This window comes from Crinia signifera, unplaced genomic scaffold, assembly GCF_055691185.1.
Source record: "Crinia signifera unplaced genomic scaffold, ASM5569118v1 HAP2_SCAFFOLD_61, whole genome shotgun sequence".
NCBI classification, from domain to species: Eukaryota; Metazoa; Chordata; class Amphibia; order Anura; family Myobatrachidae; genus Crinia; species Crinia signifera.
Window position 1 is genome coordinate 29,486 of NW_028142503.1, and position 18,449 is coordinate 47,934.

Genomic DNA, 18,449 nt, shown 5'->3' on the forward strand with positions numbered 1-18,449 from the left:
CTGTATTTTCCTTTCTCCACTCAGACATCATTGAGGTGGAGGCCATGGAGCTGGAGGAAGATGAGGAGGAGGACGATGAAAGTGGTAAGAATTACTGTAGTACTGCACTGTAACCAGAGGTGTAAAAGTGATGGGCAACTGGTTTCCAATGGTAGAGGGAACTGAGTTCCGCCTCTGACACAGTCCTGAACAGTAATTCCAATAGAAAAGCCTGTCCCACCCACCAGCTTCTTCTTTTGGCATGGCATGCTTTATTTTATGGCATACTGTACAGTACAGTACGACCACCACCGTTGAAGTGAAGAAGGGCCACTAAGTGGAACAGGTTCTGTACATGCTGTATTGTAATGCTCACTTTTTCTCCCACTACAGTGCCAATCGTCCATGGGGGCCCAAGACACCAACTGCGGATAAGCCAGCACAGGCCAGGATCAGACTCGCAGGGGCCTGGCCCGGGTCCCGGCCCCAATTATAGAGGTACAGTTACAGTACAGTATGTCAGTGGTTGGGATTGCTTTTGTAGAATAATAATACAGTACAGTACAGTACTTACCGTACAGTACACTATAGTAACGTTAACATTTTACTTCCCCACCACAGAACAACAACAGAGGGCTCAGCGGCTCAGGGCGCTTGAGGCGGTGCGGGTGCTGATGCACCAGTTCATTGATTTCATTTTCCAATTTTTAGTTCGTTTAATTTAATTGTTATTCTGGCGTTGTTTCTTTTTTTTTCATACTGTATTTATAAATATTTTATTGTTACTCCAATGTATCCTTGTCTTTTTTCCAGCGTGAGACGATACTGTACAGTAACTTATTGTATGCTACTGCAAATACTGAATACTGTAGTAAACACTTTTATTGACAGCAGATGGATGATATGGCATACAGTACAATCAGTGGGGAAAATGTAGCAAGGTACAGTACAGTACAGAATAGAAAAAAAAAAAAAATCACACACAGATTATTTTTTTTTTTTTATTTGTTTGGGGTGGGGGTTCAGCAAGACACACAAATACAGTAAAACAGACTGTCTACAGTACAGTACATTGCACCGAATCAACATTTTTCTACTTGTTATCCACATGTACAGTACAGTAAAATACTTTTATTGACAACAGATGGATAATATGGCATACAGTACAATCAGAGGGGACAAGGTACAGTTCAGTAGCAAGGTGCAGGACAGAATAATAAACAAAAGGTACTGTACAGCAGTGGTGCAGGTAGAATTTTTTTCTTGGTGGTACAGTACTCATGGGCTCTACCAAATACTGTATGGGTGTGGCCATGTGTCATGAGTGTTCGTGGTCACACAAAGCTAGAAGAGTGACTAAGGGCCTTATTCGAATTTACTCTTTCTGACAAAATTCTTCTTAGATGGACAAAACCATGTGCACTGCAGGTGGGGTAGATTTTACTATTGCAGAGAGAATTAGATTTGGGTGGGGTTTTACTGTACTGTACTTCAAAGTACAGTACAGTAAGCTCTATATTGCAGTGTAACAATAAAGCAGTCAGTATTTTTCCTGCACAGAAACAAAATACTGTAACTCACCCAAATCTAATTCTCTCTGCTCATTATACTGTACATCTGCCCCACCTGCAGTTTTGTCCATCTAAGAAGAATTGTGACAGAAAGAGTGAATGCGAATAAGGCCCTAAATGACAATAGTGGCGTGGCATCAGGAGACAGGGAATGAGAAGCAGGAAATGACTGGGGGTCGGTTGGCTCTTGCTTGGCGGAGAGCTGGGCAGATTGTGCTTACAATTGTGGAGCCTGCTCTTCATGCTATCGCCACTGCAGATGCCTGTCAGTGTGACAGGCTAAATCAGCAGTAGCGGTAGCTACGCCAATCATAACGCTGAGTGGGCGGGCTGCGGATGTATTATATTTAGACTTAAATTAAAAATAGAATTGACAGTGGGTCAGGGAGTAAGTGGTACTGCGTACCTGCAACATACTGTATTTCTTACAGGTACTGTACAGTACTCTGTACCACACCGTACCCCCTTGCTTGCAACACTGCTGTACAGTACTGTAACATCACACACACAACTTTTATTTTTATTATACAGTATTTTGGGGTGGGGGTTCATAGAGAAACACACAGAAAACAGACTGATTAAGTACTTCTATACTATTTTAATACAGTACTACATACCACTGGGTTGTCCATTTATTTTGACTATAACAGGCAATACTTTATATAGATGATTTATGCAATTATTACAAATGTCCGGTGTCAGCACTTCTTGCCAAAATTTACGGATCCCATCCAACAGCTGCTGTTTTGTTGTCGGCTTCGCAGTGTTCCTGATGTAATACTTCATTTGAGCCCATACCAATTCAATTGGATTCATGACCGGGGATCTAAAGTAAACAGTATGATACAATAAAGGTATTTCAATAATGTTTCTTTTAGAACATAAAAGTACAGTACAATATTAAAGCAATACTCACTCTGGTGGTGTGCGTTCCCAATTGATGCCTTTCTCTTCCATGAATTTTGCAGAGGCAGAGTGTTTAGGATCATTGTCCTGGAATAGTCTATGATGCGATGGGAAACGTTTCCGCACATATGGCACCATACATCCCTCTACTATTCTTTCTTGAAAGAATTGTTTATCCATGATCCCTAGAGAAAAAAGCAGTATTGTTTATTAATAACCACTGCATTCAATTTTAATTATTGTAGTGTACAGTATAGTACATTATTTCTTACAAACACAGACAACGCATGGTACTGTATACTGTACTATACTGTACCTTCGAACATTAACAATGGGCCAGCTCCCAATCGTGATATGGCTCCCCATACGTGGACTTTCAGTGGATGCTTTGGCCGTGGCTTCAATGAGATATGGTCCTTCTTACGGAATGACATTCGCGAGAACCTCTCGAGTGCAACTGAGGATTCATCGGTGAAAAGGACATCCTGAAAAGTTTCACCGCTCTCAATCCAACGACGTGCCTGTTCCACTCTCTTCTCTTTGTTGACATCTCTAACCATGGGAGTTATCCTGTCAACAGCACAAAAATATACAGGTAATTTAATACAGTACTGTATTATAGACATCATTAAACAACCGTGCAGTACTGTATGCAAATAATGTAGGTATTAACCACTTGAGTGGTACTGTACTGAATGCCTGGAGATTTTCCGGATTCAGCTGTGCTGGTGCAGTGGGCTGTCCCGGAAAATCTCAAGGCATGCCACTATACAGTAGGTGTACGCCAGTGGTGTCCTTGTGTGCACCACTGGTGCAGCACCTCCAGTCAATTCCCCCACCCCTCCCCCACTGCCGGGTATGGTTGGTGCGGCTTGTGGGGGCTGGCGAGTGCTCAGGCCGAGTCCTCCAGAGCTGCCACGAAAATCCCTCATCATGACGCCATTGTCACTATGAGGAACAGTAGCATCAAGCTCTGCCGCCGCTGCCCTGGTACTGTAGGTTTGTACAGCAAAACCCACCACTCAAGGGGTTAATGTGAAATGGCGCGCATTACTGCTCTATACAAAACTCTTACTGTACTGTACCTTGTAGCACAATATTTCCATCCCATTCTCCGACGCATTTTTCGAATGCTGGTGAGTGATATGTCAAAATCATACTCTGTTTTGAAGATGTTTTTAATTTGTCGAGCAGAGATTTCATCATTCTCACGAGTTATTTTCTCCACAATTTTTTCAGCTCTCCTACAGTGCACACAGTAAATAAGAGTTAATGTACAGTACAGTACAAGGCAATGACTGAAACGTTTCATGTTCTATATTACTGTAGTACAGCAAAGGTTAATACTACTGGACATACTGTACAGTACAGTAGTTTATACAGTACCAGTTTAACAAACAATACAGTACAGTACATTACAGGTAATTTACTACACAACACTGATCTTACCAAGAGCACTTTGGAGCAAATATTTCCTTTCTGGCCGTTGTTCTCTCGAAAGCATGATAGCGCACTGTTTGTAAAGTGACTACAATCCCACTTTCCCTCAGCCAAGCCTGGATCTCTTTGGTAGTTTTATTTTCTTTTTTCATGTTTGCAATTATTTTGCTCATCGCCTTGTTGATCTTAACTGGCATTTTGGACAGCTGTACTAGAGACTTCCCTGTATGAAGAGAAGACAGTACATTTAGAAATACAGTACATGGACTTTTTCGCAATACAAATTACTATAGTACATTAAACATTTTTTTTAAAAAATGTTACAGTACCTTTACCCCCCCCCTCCCCCCCCCCCAAAAAAAACAACGTTGGTGGTAATAATTGACAATGATGTACTGTACAGCACTCATTTGCTAATGCGTCAACTTCTCGTTAGCTCGAGCGTCTCATTAGCTCAAGCGTCCCAGGCTCCGGGGAGGAGGGGTCGGTGTGCTATACGGGCAAGCGTCGGTCGCTCGATATACCGCCAAACGCCTAGGGGCCTCGTGGAAGCGGGGGGGGGGAGGGAACACTGGGAGAGGTTTGGGAAAGGTTGGAAGCACAGAGAAAGGACGGGGAAACCAGGGCCGTGCGACGGGGAGCGGGCATACAGTATCCCCGGGGAGGAGGGGCAGCGTCGCTCGAGAGCGCTCGAGGCAGTTTCGCTCGGAGGCAGGGTTACACAAAATGGCCGCCAAATGTCTACGGGCCTCGTGGAAGCGGGGGGGAGGGAACACTGGGAGAGGCTGGAAGCATGGCTGCACGGAGAAAAGACGGGGAAAGCAGGGCCGAGCGACGGGGAGCGGATACCGTCGTTGCTGCTCGAGCGTCTCATTAGCTCGAGCGTCCCATTAGCTCGAGCGTCCCATTAGCTCGAGCGTCCCAGGCTCCGGGGAGGAGGGGTCGGTGTGCTATACGGGCAAGCGTCGGTCGCTCGATATACCGCCAAACGCCTAGGGGCCTCGTGGAAGCGGGGGGGGGGAGGGAACACTGGGAGAGGTTTGGGAAAGGTTGGAAGCACAGAGAAAGGACGGGGAAACCAGGGCCGTGCGACGGGGAGCGGGCATACAGTATCCCCGGGGAGGAGGGGCAGCGTCGCTCGAGAGCGCTCGAGGCAGTTTCGCTCGGAGGCAGGGTTACACAAAATGGCCGCCAAATGTCTACGGGCCTCGTGGAAGCGGGGGGGAGGGAACACTGGGAGAGGCTGGAAGCATGGCTGCACGGAGAAAAGACGGGGAAAGCAGGGCAGAGCGACGTGGAGCGGATACCGTCGTTGCTGCTCGAGCGTCTCATTAGCTCGAGCGTCCCATTAGCTCGAGCGTCCCATTAGCTCGAGCGTCCCAGGCTCCGGGGAGGAGGGGTCGGTGTGCTATACGGGCAAGCGTCGGTCGCTCGATATACCGCCAAACGCCTAGGGGCCTCGTGGAAGCGGGGGGGGGGAGGGAACACTGGGAGAGGTTTGGGAAAGGTTGGAAGCACAGAGAAAGGACGGGGAAACCAGGGCCGTGCGACGGGGAGCGGGCATACAGTAGCCCCGGGGAGGAGGGGCAGCGTCGCTCGAGAGCGCTCGAGGCAGTTTCGCTCGGAGGCAGGTTTACACAAAATGGCCGCCAAATGTCTACGGGCCTCGTGGAAGCGGGGGGGAGGGAACACTGGGAGAGGCTGGAAGCATGGCTGCACGGAGAAAAGACGGGGAAAGCAGGGCCGAGCGACGGGGAGCGGGCATACAGTATCCCCGGGGAGGAGGGGCAGCGTCGCTCGAGAGCGCTCGAGGCAGTTTCGCTCGGAGGCAGGGTTACACAAAATGGCCGCCAAATGTCTACGGGCCTCGTGGAAGCGGGGGGGAGGGAACACTGGGAGAGGCTGGAAGCATGGCTGCACGGAGAAAATACGGGGAAAGCAGGGCCGAGCGACGGGGAGCGGATACCGTCGTTGCTGCTCGAGCGTCTCATTAGCTCGAGCGTCCCATTAGCTCGAGCGTCCCATTAGCTCGAGCGTCCCAGGCTCCGGGGAGGAGGGGTCGGTGTGCTATACGGGCAAGCGTCGGTCGCTCGATATACCGCCAAACGCCTAGGGGCCTCGTGGAAGCGGGGGGGGGGAGGGAACACTGGGAGAGGTTTGGGAAAGGTTGGAAGCACAGAGAAAGGACGGGGAAACCAGGGCCGTGCGACGGGGAGCGGGCATACAGTAGCCCCGGGGAGGAGGGGCAGCGTCGCTCGAGAGCGCTCGAGGCAGTTTCGCTCGGAGGCAGGTTTACACAAAATGGCCGCCAAATGTCTACGGGCCTCGTGGAAGCGGGGGGGAGGGAACACTGGGAGAGGCTGGAAGCATGGCTGCACGGAGAAAAGACGGGGAAAGCAGGGCCGAGCGACGGGGAGCGGGCATACAGTATCACCGGGGAGGAGGGGCAGCGTCGCTCGAGAGCGCTCGAGGCAGTTTCGCTCGGAGGCAGGGTTACACAAAATGGCCGCCAAATGTCTACGGGCCTCGTGGAAGCGGGGGGGAGGGAACACTGGGAGAGGCTGGAAGCATGGCTGCACGGAGAAAAGACGGGGAAAGCAGGGCCGAGCGACGGGGAGCGGATACCGTCGTTGCTGCTCGAGCGTCTCATTTGCTCGAGCGTCCCATTAGCTCGAGCGTCCCATTAGCTCGAGCGTCCCAGGCTCCGGGGAGGAGGGGTCGGTGTGCTATACGGGCAAGCGTCGGTCGCTCGATATACCGCCAAACGCCTAGGGGCCTCGTGGAAGCGGGGGGGGGGAGGGAACACTGGGTGCAATGAGCGTTTACATACAGAATACAGTTTAAAAATAAGGTATATTTATATCGAAATACTGATAGAAAAAGATTTACCGTTCAGGAACTTTTGCTAGTAGCACTTGAAACCAGCCGAGTTCCGTGAGGCCAGCAAAGATTTCAAATGCAAGCAGAAGTACAGGAACGGTATCAGGAAACTTCAAGAAGTCTTGAGAGGAGAGGAGCCGAACAGCAAGTCTGCTTACGAGGAAACAGGTTTGCCGAGTGGTAGCTGGAGTGCCTGGGGACGCCCTTTTTATGTGAAACAAACAAAAGGTTTTTCCCGCCCAAGATCCAGACCCTGAGATTGGTCTCTGCAGATATGTTTGGGGCGTGAACAATTTCCATAATCCAATCACAGGACCTGCTTTGGGCGTGGAAAAAACCTTTTGTTTGTTTCACATAAAAAGGGCGTCCCCAGGCACTCCAGCTACCACTCGGCAAACCTGTTTCCTCGTAAGCAGACTTGCTGTTCGGCTCCTCTCCTCTCAAGACTTCTTGAAGTTTCCTGATACCGTTCCTGTACTTCTGCTTGCATTTGAAATCTTTGCTGGCCTCACGGAACTCGGCTGGTTTCAAGTGCTACTAGCAAAAGTTCCTGAACGGTAAATCTTTTTCTATCAGTATTTCGATATAAATATACCTTATTTTTAAACTGTATTCTGTATGTAAACGCTCATTGCACCCAGTGTTCCCTCCCCCCCCCCCCGCTTCCACGAGGCCCCTAGGCGTTTGGCGGTATATCGAGCGACCGACGCTTGCCCGTATAGCACACCGACCCCTCCTCCCCGGAGCCTGGGACGCTCGAGCTAACGGGACGCTCGAGCTAACGGGACGCTCGAGCTAATGAGACGCTCGAGCAGCAACGACGGTATCCGCTCCCCGTCGCTAGGCCCTGCTTTCCCCTATTTTCTCCGTGCAGCCATGCTTCCAGCCTCTCCCAGTGTTCCCTCCCCCCCGCTTCCACGAGGCCCGTAGACACTTGGCGGCCATTTTGTGTAACCCTGCCTCCGAGCGAAACTGCCTCGAGCGCTCTCGAGCGACGCTGCCCCTCCTCCCCGGGGATACTGTATGCCCGCTCCCCGTCGCTCGGCCCTGCTTTCCCCGTCTTTTCTCCGTGCAGCCATGCTTCCAGCCTCTCCCAGTGTTCCCTCCCCCCCGCTTCCACGAGGCCCGTAGACATTTGGCGGCCATTTTGTGTAACCCTGCCTCCGAGCGAAACTGCCTCGAGCGCTCTCGAGCGACGCTGCCCCTCCTCCCCGGGGCTACTGTATGCCCGCTCCCCGTCGCACGGCCCTGGTTTCCCCGTCCTTTCTCTGTGCTTCCAACCTTTCCCAAACCTCTCCCAGTGTTCCCTCCCCCCCGCTTCCACGAGGCCCGTAGACATTTGGCGGCCATTTTGTGTAACCCTGCCTCCGAGCGAAACTGCCTCGAGCGCTCTCGAGCGACGCTGCCCCTCCTCCCCGGGGCTACTGTATGCCCGCTCCCCGTCGCACAGCCCTGGTTTCCCCGTCCTTTCTCTGTGCTTCCAACCTTTCCCAAACCTCTCCCAGTGTTCCCTCCCCCCCCCGCTTCCACGAGGCCCCTAGGCGTTTGGCGGTATATCGAGCGACCGACGCTTGCCCGTATAGCACACCGACCCCTCCTCCCCGGAGCCTGGGACGCTCGAGCTAATGGGACGCTCGAGCTAACGGGACGCTCGAGCTAATGAGACGCTCGAGCAGCAACGACGGTATCCGCTCCCCGTCGCTAGGCCCTGCTTTCCCCGTCTTTTCTCCGTGCAGCCATGCTTCCAGCCTCTCCCAGTGTTCCCTCCCCCCCGCTTCCACGAGGCCCGTAGACATTTGGCGGCCATTTTGTGTAACCCTGCCTCCGAGCGAAACTGCCTCGAGCGCTCTCGAGCGACGCTGCCCCTCCTCCCCGGGGATACTGTATGCCCGCTCCCCGTCGCTCGGCCCTGCTTTCCCCGTCTTTTCTCCGTGCAGCCATGCTTCCAGCCTCTCCCAGTGTTCCCTCCCCCCCGCTTCCACGAGGCCCGTAGACATTTGGCGGCCATTTTGTGTAAACCTGCCTCCGTGCGAAACTGCCTCGAGCGCTCTCGAGCGACGCTGCCCCTCCTCCCCGGGGCTACTGTATGCCCGCTCCCCGTCGCACAGCCCTGGTTTCCCCGTCCTTTCTCTGTGCTTCCAACCTTTCCCAAACCTCTCCCAGTGTTCCCTCCCCCCCCCCGCTTCCACGAGGCCCCTAGGCGTTTGGCGGTATATCGAGCGACCGACGCTTGCCCGTATAGCACACCGACCCCTCCTCCCCGGAGCCTGGGACGCTCGAGCTAATGGGACGCTCGAGCTAATGAGACACTCGAGCTAATGAGACGCTCGAGCAGCAACGACGGTATCCGCTCCCCGTTGCTCGGTCCTGCTTTCCCCGTCTTTTCTACGTGCAGCCGTGCTTCCAACTTTTCCCAAACCTCTCCCAGTGTTCCCTCCCCCCCCCGCTTCCACGAGGCCCCTAGACATTTGGCGGCCATTTTGTGTAACTCTATTAACATATTACTTAAACAGTAAAGATGGGCCCCCTGCAGCTCTGGGCCCCATAGCAGCTGCACCCCTTGCACCTACTGTATGGTACAGTAGTTACGGCCATGACAGTACAGTACATACAGTACTGTACAGTCATGTACTGTACTGTAATCTACTGGACATTATTGTGCTACTGTAAAACTGCTTTACTGGATAGTGGAACACAATTTCATGTGTAATTATTTTTTTGTAGACAAACAACAATGAATGTATCAAGTGCAACATTCTATGGAAAACGCAGTGCACGTTCCAACAAGAGACAATTGGCCTTGGATGCATTGGTTCCACAGAATGCACCCAAAAAGGCAAAGAAGACTACTGCCAAAAAAGAGAACATTCCAGTCACAGTAAAGCCAAGGAAAAATGCCAAGGCAAAGAATGGTGTTTTAGAGCAGATTGTAGGTAACGATAACAACGTCCCTTTCTCTATTACAGATATTGAAGCTGGTCCTTCATACAAGGAGACTGTGTTGGCTAAAGATGTACCTGTACCAGTGGTCAGCATTGATCAAACACTGGTACAGGCAGTAAGTATTGATCCAAATGAGGAGTTTGTTGTTTTGGATTTTGTTTCGACCCCAGGTCAACAAGAACATTCTTCACCAAGAAGAAAGCTGGAGACTGTGTTGGCTAAAGATGTACCTGTACCAGTGGTCAGCATTGATCAAACACTGGTACAGGCAGTAAGTATTGATCCAAATGAGGAGTTTGTTGTTTTGGATTTTGTTTCGACCCCAGGTCAACAAGAACATTCTTCACCAAGAAGAAAGCTGGAGACTGTGTTGGCTAAAGATGTACCTGTACCAGTGGTCAGCATTGATCAAACACTGGTACAGGCAGTAAGTATTGATCCAAATGAGGAGTTTGTTGTTTTGGATTTTGTTTCGACCCCAGGTCAACAAGAACATTCTTCACCAAGAAGAAAGCTGGATTTTGGAAATCTTTCAGGAACAAAAGAATTGATGGACAACCTGCAAGACGACCATGGTGCACAGGAGCTTCAAGAAAAGGTACATCGGCTGGAGATCGAAAATGCTGTATTAAAAGATACATTGAAGAACACCGTTGAATCAATGAAGGAGGTCCTCATTGAATCAGTGAAAGAAGACCTCATCAAATCGGTAAGTAATACCATCATGACATCAGTCAATGCCCTCATCGAATCAGCGACTCACACCATCACAACATCAGTGAATGACCGGATCATCTGCGCAATGGAAGACATCATCGTTAACACAGTGAAAAAAGCAACACCACAAACCCATGAAGTAGCTGTGCAGATGTGTCGAATTGAAGATGGACCTGGCAGAATAGATGCACTCTGCGAATTGGATGAACCGGGTGAAGTGAATTCATTTGGCGAACTGGGTGCACTCGGTGGATTGGATGGCCCGGGCGAAGTGTCTACATTCAGCGAACTGGGTGCACTCTGTGAAGTGGATTTTGGCGGCGAAGTGAATGCACCCAGTGAAGTGGACACCACAATAGTCGTGAATAGACACGTAGAACTGCCTTCTACAGCACACCAAGTGATGGACTTTGGTGAAGTGACTCTGCAGCTTCCTCGAGCACCCACTCAGTGCAGCACCCCTGCAGAGCCAGACAACGAGACAGACTGTGGACCTGTTCTGCCCAATATTCCACTGTGCGACATCACAGATGCAACGGACGACCTGCTTTATGGAAAGGCACATGAACAACTGAACAGATATGCACAATTTATTTTTCAAGAACATGTGCCACATGACCTTTATTTGTCATGGGCAAACCATGTGAATTACAATGGGAAGAATGGGAAATCTGCACTGCCAAAAAATGTAAGAAAAGACATCATGAGAAGATGTGGCAAACGGATTATACTTCAGAAGCACCATAAAACTTCCATCATCAATACCCTCAACGGACTACTACGAATGAAGAGGAGAACAGCATGGAGACGCCTCGATCATGTAAGGCAACCGTTACCACCGTTGCCAACAGTTTGCCCTCCCTTGTGCACAACTCGGTGATGAAGCAGTGGTGTTACTGTACTGTACTTTTAACCGAATACTGAATTTTCCGTGAGTTTGTCTCAGTTCCTTCAAAAGTAAACCTACAGTAAAACAAAACATACTGTACAGTACAAATATACATTACTACTGTATACAGGAATAACAACAAAACATGATATCATTAAAAAATAAATAAAAAAAAATAAATAATAATAATAATAATAATAATAATAATAATAATAATAATAATAATAATAATAAAAAAGTTGCAAAGTGTTTCTCTTCACCGGTCGGTTTTCCGAGTGTGTGTGCTGCTGTTCCTACACCCCACCCCAAAGACAGTAAATCTAAAAAAAAAAATTCCCCAAAACAAAAATTAATAATAATAATAAAAAAATAAAAAAAAATACCTGTACAAAATTCCCAAAAAAAAAAAAAAAAAAGTTGTGTGTTTTGTTAACATGGTTTTTCTTGTTCTGTGTCGTGGTTACCTTTTTCCCCACTGCATCCAATATTTTCCTTCAGCAGGCTTACTGTACAGTACCTCTGTGTGTGTCAGTGTTCCAAAGTAATGGTAACCCCCTCCATCCCTCCAAAAAAGGGAAAAAAAACCCCAAAAAATACAAAATTCCAAAAAGCAAAAAAAAAGTTGTGTGTTTTGTTAACATGGTTTTTCTTGTTCTGTGTCGTGGTTACCTTTTTCCCCACTGCATCCAATATTTTCCTTCAGCAGGCTTACTGTACAGTACCTCTGTGTGTGTCAGTGTTCCAAAGTAATGGTAACCCCCTCCATCCCTCCAAAAAAGGGAAAAAAAAAACAAAAAATACAAAATTCCAAAAAGCAAAAAAAAAAGTTGTGTGTTTTGTTATCATGGTTTTCATCGTTCTGTGTCGTGGTTACCTTTTTCCCCACTGCGTCCGATATTTTCCTTCAGCAGGCTTACTGTATAGTACCTCGGTGTGTGTCAGTGTTCCAAAGTAATGGTAACCCCCTCCATCCCTCCAAAAAAGGGAAAAAAACCCAAAAAAATACAAAATTCCAAAAAGCAAAAAAAAAGTTGTGTGTTTTGTTAACATGGTTTTTCTTGTTCTGTGTCGTGGTTACCTTTTTCCCCACTGCATCCAATATTTTCCTTCAACAGGCTTACCTCGGTGTGTGTCAGTGTTCCAAAGTAATGGTAACCCCCTCCATCCCTCCAAAAAAGGGAAAAAAACCCCAAAAAATACAAAATTCCAAAAAGCAAAAAAAAAGTTGTGTGTTTTGTTAACATGGTTTTTCTTGTTCTGTGTCGTGGTTACCTTTTTCCCCACTGCATCCAATATTTTCCTTCAACAGGCTTACCTCGGTGTGTGTCAGTGTTCCAAAGTAATGGTAACCCCCTCCATCCCTCCAAAAAAGGGAAAAAAACCCCAAAAAATACAAAATTCCAAAAAGCAAAAAAAAAGTTGTGTGTTTTGTTAACATGGTTTTTCTTGTTCTGTGTCGTGGTTACCTTTTTCCCCACTGCGTCCGATATTTTCCTTCAGCAGGCTTACTGTATAGTACCTCGGTGTGTGTCAGTGTTCCAAAGTAATGGTAACCCCCTCCATCCCTCCAAAAAAGGGAAAAAAACCCAAAAAAATACAAAATTCCAAAAAGCAAAAAAAAAGTTGTGTGTTTTGTTAACATGGTTTTTCTTGTTCTGTGTCGTGGTTACCTTTTTCCCCACTGCATCCAATATTTTCCTTCAACAGGCTTACTGTACCTCGGTGTGTGTCAGTGTTCCAAAGTAATGGTAACCCCCTCCATCCCTCCAAAAAAGGGAAAAAAACCCCAAAAAATACAAAATTCCAAAAAGCAAAAAAAAAGTTGTGTGTTTTGTTAACATGGTTTTTCTTGTTCTGTGTCGTGGTTACCTTTTTCCCCACTGCATCCAATATTTTCCTTCAGCAGGCTTACTGTACAGTACCTCTGTGTGTGTCAGTGTTCCAAAGTAATGGTAACCCCCTCCATCCCTCCAACCCAAAAAAATAAAAAATTCCAAAAAAAAAAATTTGTGTCTTCCTCACCTTGTAACCTTTTCCCCACTGATTGGACTACTGTACTGTACAGTATATCCCTTGTCGCACATGTGCTGTCAATAAAGAGACAATACTACAGTAGTGAACATACAGTAAACCCTTTTATGTACAGCATTTAAAAATAAAAAATTACAGCCGTTGGAAGGCCACCGTAAAAGCATGGTCCACGAGCTGGTGCATGGTGGCTTCTATGTTGGCCATGGTGCGATGGAAGTTTTCTGTTGGGGAATAAAAAGGATACTGTAGTATTACTGTACGATACAGTAAGCAAAAAACTACTGTACTTTAAGAAACATACAGTACAGTACTGTACTGTAACTACAGTACAGTATAGAAACATAGGGGAAAAAGGGACCTTTTCATTTCCCTACTATCCAATTACAGTACACATGGAGTTGGATATACTGTACTGTAAACCCGAAGCGTGGCGAGCACACGCGGATTCGTTAAAAAGTACAGTATTCCACGCTCTATCGTGGGGCGCCACGCTTCGGGCTTGGCCAGGTTAACAGTACAGTATATCCAACTCCGTGCGTAGTTCGATAGTAGGGAAATGAACAGGTCCCTTTTTTCCGATAAAATTCTACGTACTGTATGTTAAAATGGACTCAGTCCATTTTAACATTGCATCCTATGTAAAAATAGGGACGATCACGTTGGTTGCATCACATGCGATTTGGTCGGATGTGATGTGATCGACGAGATTATCGTGTCTGCCTAAATTTAAGGTCACTAAAATCTAGAGGTCACAAAAATCAGCATTCCAGTTACTACTGTACCTACAGTACAGTGCAATATGATTTACCTCTGGATACTGGGTCCTCGGGGAGAGGATGGCTGTTTGCCACAGCTCTGCAGACAAACCGAATCATCCTATGAAAAAGTGGCCAGAGAAGCCGCAGCCTCTCACGGTTGTCTGTGAAAATGCAAAGTACAGTACAGTGAAAAACTGTAGGTTTGTTTGCAGAGGTCACGCTGCGCAGAGCCAAGGACGCCGCCCCCGCAGGACGCCGGACATCCCTCCCGACGCTCACCGCCACAGCCCGCCCGCCCCCCCCCCGACAGGCTCCCTGGCCGCACCGCAATGTACAGTACAGTAAGTACAGTAGATATGCGGGGCGGCCGGGGAGTTTTTTTTTTTTTTAATGGGGAGCCAATCCCGGGATCTGGCATTTTTCAATCCCGAATCATGGGATTGAAAAAATGCCCCGGGATTGGCCACCCTAGTCGCCATGCTGGGAGGAGAGGGGAAGTCGTATGGACAGTATAATCCATGTACAGTAGCCCCTTTTTCAGTGACTCCATGCTGTCTCTGTCCCAGATGAAATCAGAGTAATGTACAGTACTGTACAGTACTTACCAGCTGCCACTGGCCTGGGGTGGGATGGTTCGGTTGGTCTGCGGGGGCGGGGGCGGAGGGTCATGTGGATGGGTGGGACTGCAGAAAAGAACAGAAAAAGAGGTTAGTTTGCAACATATTGTAATTTACTGTACAGTGTTATGGTCACCAAAATCTATTTTGGCTGAGGCATCCAGATGTGCCACATGGTTGGACCCCAGATACAGTACAGTAGGTACCGTATAAGGTACAGTACACACAATGACATGGACCCTTTTTCCCATACAATTCTACTGTACTGTATGTTGAATCGTATGGAAAATCGCATCGCATACAATTTGGGCGCATGTGATGCGATGCGATAATCACATTGAATCGGATTGTACTGTATGCCTTAAATTAAGGCATACAGTACAATCGTACAATAATATCGGGCGTGCAGATGCAGCATTACACCAGTACTGTACAGTACCTACAATACTGTACTTACCGACCGCGCTTGGACTAGGCTCCGGCAGGGTGGCGGCGAGGGTGGCCCTCTCCTCGAGGTGGGGGGGGAAGCTTTCAGATGCTGCAAATGTACAAAAAAGACGAAATAAAGACACTGTACAGTATAATCTCAAGCAGGGGTGTTTTTCAACAGGCTCCAGCAGGAACTGATGCCCTTATTCTGCCTCCTACAGTAGATGGACAAACCCATGTGCACTGCAGGGGAGGCAGTGCAAAATGACACACCCAAATCTAACTGCACAAGTACTGTATAGTAACACTGCCTCACCAGGGGCCAGATTCTATAAGCTTTAAAAGTGATAAGTTTCACAGTGATAAACAGCCAGCCAATCAGCTCCTACCTGCCATGTCACAGACTGTGTTTGAAAAAGTACTGTAAGTACAGTAGATATGCGGGGCGGCCGGGGAGTTTTTTTTTTTTTTTTTAATGGGGAGCCAATCCCGGGAATCCCGGGATCTGGCATTTTTCAATCCCGAATCATGGGATTGAAAAAATGCCCCGGGATTGGCCACCCTAGTCGCCATGCTGGGAGGAGAGGGGAAGTCGTACAGTATGGACAGTATAATCCATGTACAGTAGCCCCTTTTTCAGAGACTCCATGCTGTCTCTGTCCCAGATGAAATCAGAGTAATGTACAGTACTGTACAGTACTTACCAGCTGCCACTGGCCTGGGGTGGGATGGTTCGGTTGGTCTGCGGGGGCGGGGGCGGAGGGTCATGTGGATGGGTGGGACTGCAGAAAAGAACAGAAAAAGAGGTTAGTTTGCAACATATTGTAATTTACTGTACAGTGTTATGGTCACCAAAATCTATTTTGGCTGAGGCATCCAGATGTGCCACATGGTTGGACCCCAGATACAGTACAGTAGGTACCGTATAAGGTACAGTACACACAATGACATGGACCCTTTTTCCCATACAATTCTACTGTACTGTATGTTGAATCGTATGGAAAATCGCATCGCATACAATTTGGGCGCATGTGATGCGATGCGATAATCACATTGAATCGGATTGTACTGTATGCCTTAAATTAAGGCATACAGTACAATCGTACAATAATATCGGGCGTGCAGATGCAGCATTACACCAGTACTGTACAGTACCTACAATACTGTACTTACCGACCGCGCTTGGACTAGGCTCCGGCAGGGTGGCGGCGAGGGTGGCCCTCTCCTCGAGGTGGGGGGGGAAGCTTTCAGATGCTGCAAATGTACAAAAAAGACGAAATAAAGACACTGTACAGTATAATCTCAAGCAGGGGTGTTTTTCAACAGGCTCCAGCAGGAACTGATGCCCTTATTCTGCCTCCTACAGTAGATGGACAAACCCATGTGCACTGCAGGGGAGGCAGTGCAAAATGACACACCCAAATCTAACTGCACAAGTACTGTATAGTAACACTGCCTCACCAGGGGCCAGATTCTATAAGCTTTAAAAGTGATAAGTTTCACAGTGATAAACAGCCAGCCAATCAGCTCCTACAGTACCTGCCATGTCACAGACTGTGTTTGAAAAATAACAGGCAGGAGCTGATTGGCTGGCTGTTTATCACTGTGAAACTTATCTCTTTTGAAGCTTATAGAATCTGGCCCCTGATGAGCACATGGGTTTGTCCATCTACAGTAAGAAGGATTTTGCCAGAGAGTGAAGCAGGTGTTACACAGTACACATGTCGGTCCCACAGATACTGTACTGTACTATACAGTATTTTCCGTTGCACAAGGTGGACCCACAGTTACAGTACTGTGCAGTATATGGCACACATGTGGGCACCACAAGTACTGTACTGTACTTTGCTGTACAGCAGGGGCGGACAAACCGGTCCTCAAGATCTACCAACGGTCCAGGTTTTCCATATCACCAAGCTGGAGCACAGCTGCAGTCATTACTACAGTACAGTAACTGTCACATTTTCAAACCTGCTGCATTCATTCCTACTATACAGATCCACGGGTTGCCTGAAAAACATGAACTGTTGGTACTGTAGATCTTGAGGAAAGGTTTGGCCACCCCTGCTGTACAGTATGTACAGTACTGTACAGTATTAGAGGGTTCACATGGTGGGCCCACAGATGTGATTAAGTACACATGTTGGGCCCACAATTACTGTAATATCCGGTACATGCTGTGTGCTGTTGTACAGTACAATACTGTACTTACCATCTGCACTGGGCAACTCCTGCTCCTCCGCACTGGTATCAATCACCAGGCGTCCTGTGTGTAAAAGATGGAGTACGTATCAAGTATCGTCATACAGTATACAGTTAAATAATAGTAGAAAATAGTGACCATAACAATGATTACCACTATCAGAGCTGTCAGACTCCTCCTCCAGCTGGGTGGGGGCAGAGGTGGCCCTCTCCTCCTGGGTGGCGGCAGGGAGGCTTTCTGGAGCTGCAAATGTCAAAAAAAAAAAGGACAAAATAAAGAGGGTGTATCGTGCAAGCAGGGGTATTTTTGAACAGGCTCCAGCAGGAACTGATGCCCTTACTCTGCTTCACTCTCTGACAAAATCCTCCCCACAGTAGATGGACAAACCCATGTGCACAGCAGGCGAGGCAGTGCAAAATGACACACCCAAATCTACTGTACAGTAGATACTGTAATTCTCTCTGCGCAAGTCCAGTAACACCGGCCTCACCTGCAGTGCACATGGGTTTGTCCATCCAAGAAGGATTTTGTCAGAGAGTGAAGAAGAACAAGGGCCTTAGTACATGCTGGAGCCTGTTCAAAAATACTTTTCCGGTACAGATGGTGAGAGCCCTGGTGTTATACTGTACAATACTTACCAACCGCGCTCAGAGACTCCTCCTCCAGCTGGGTGGGGGCAGAGGTGGCCCTCTCCTCCTGGGTGGCGGCTGGGAGGCTTTCTGGAGCTGCAAATGTCAAAAAAAAAAGGACAAAATAAAGAGGGTGTATCGTGCAAGCAGGGGTATTTTTGAACAGGCTCCAGCAGGAACTGATGCCCTTACTCTGCTTCACTCTCTGACAAAATCCTCCCCACAGTAGATGGACAAACCCATGTGCACAGCAGGCGAGGCAGTGCAAAATGACACACCCAAATCTACTGTACAGTAGATACTGTAATTCTCTCTGCGCAAGTCCAGTAACACCGGCCTCACCTGCAGTGCACATGGGTTTGTCCATCCAAGAAGGATTTTGTCAGAGAGTGAAGAAGAACAAGGGCCTCAGTACATGCTGGAGCCTGTTCAAAAATACTTTTCCGGTACAGATGGT

The 18,449-nt window shown here is 48.1% G+C and overlaps 1 protein-coding gene across 1 annotated transcript; it reads right to left on the bottom strand.

Moving 5' to 3' along the window:
• Positions 1 to 1,076: 1,076 nt before the first annotated feature.
• On the bottom strand, positions 1,077 to 17,581 carry LOC146055807 (uncharacterized). The gene is made up of 13 exons (XM_083168318.1): positions 17,517 to 17,581; positions 17,373 to 17,426; positions 16,334 to 16,414; positions 15,865 to 15,942; positions 15,189 to 15,269; positions 14,720 to 14,797; positions 14,165 to 14,275; positions 13,493 to 13,577; positions 13,348 to 13,412; positions 3,906 to 4,119; positions 3,542 to 3,700; positions 2,773 to 3,026; positions 1,077 to 2,641 (listed from the first exon to the last, which is right to left on the bottom strand). Exons 4-13 carry the CDS (start codon positions 15,926 to 15,928, stop codon positions 2,463 to 2,465), a joined length of 1,290 nt encoding a protein of 429 aa, XP_083024444.1. The 5' UTR covers positions 15,929 to 15,942; positions 16,334 to 16,414; positions 17,373 to 17,426; positions 17,517 to 17,581; the 3' UTR covers positions 1,077 to 2,462.
• Between the last annotated feature and the right edge of the window lie 868 nt (positions 17,582 to 18,449).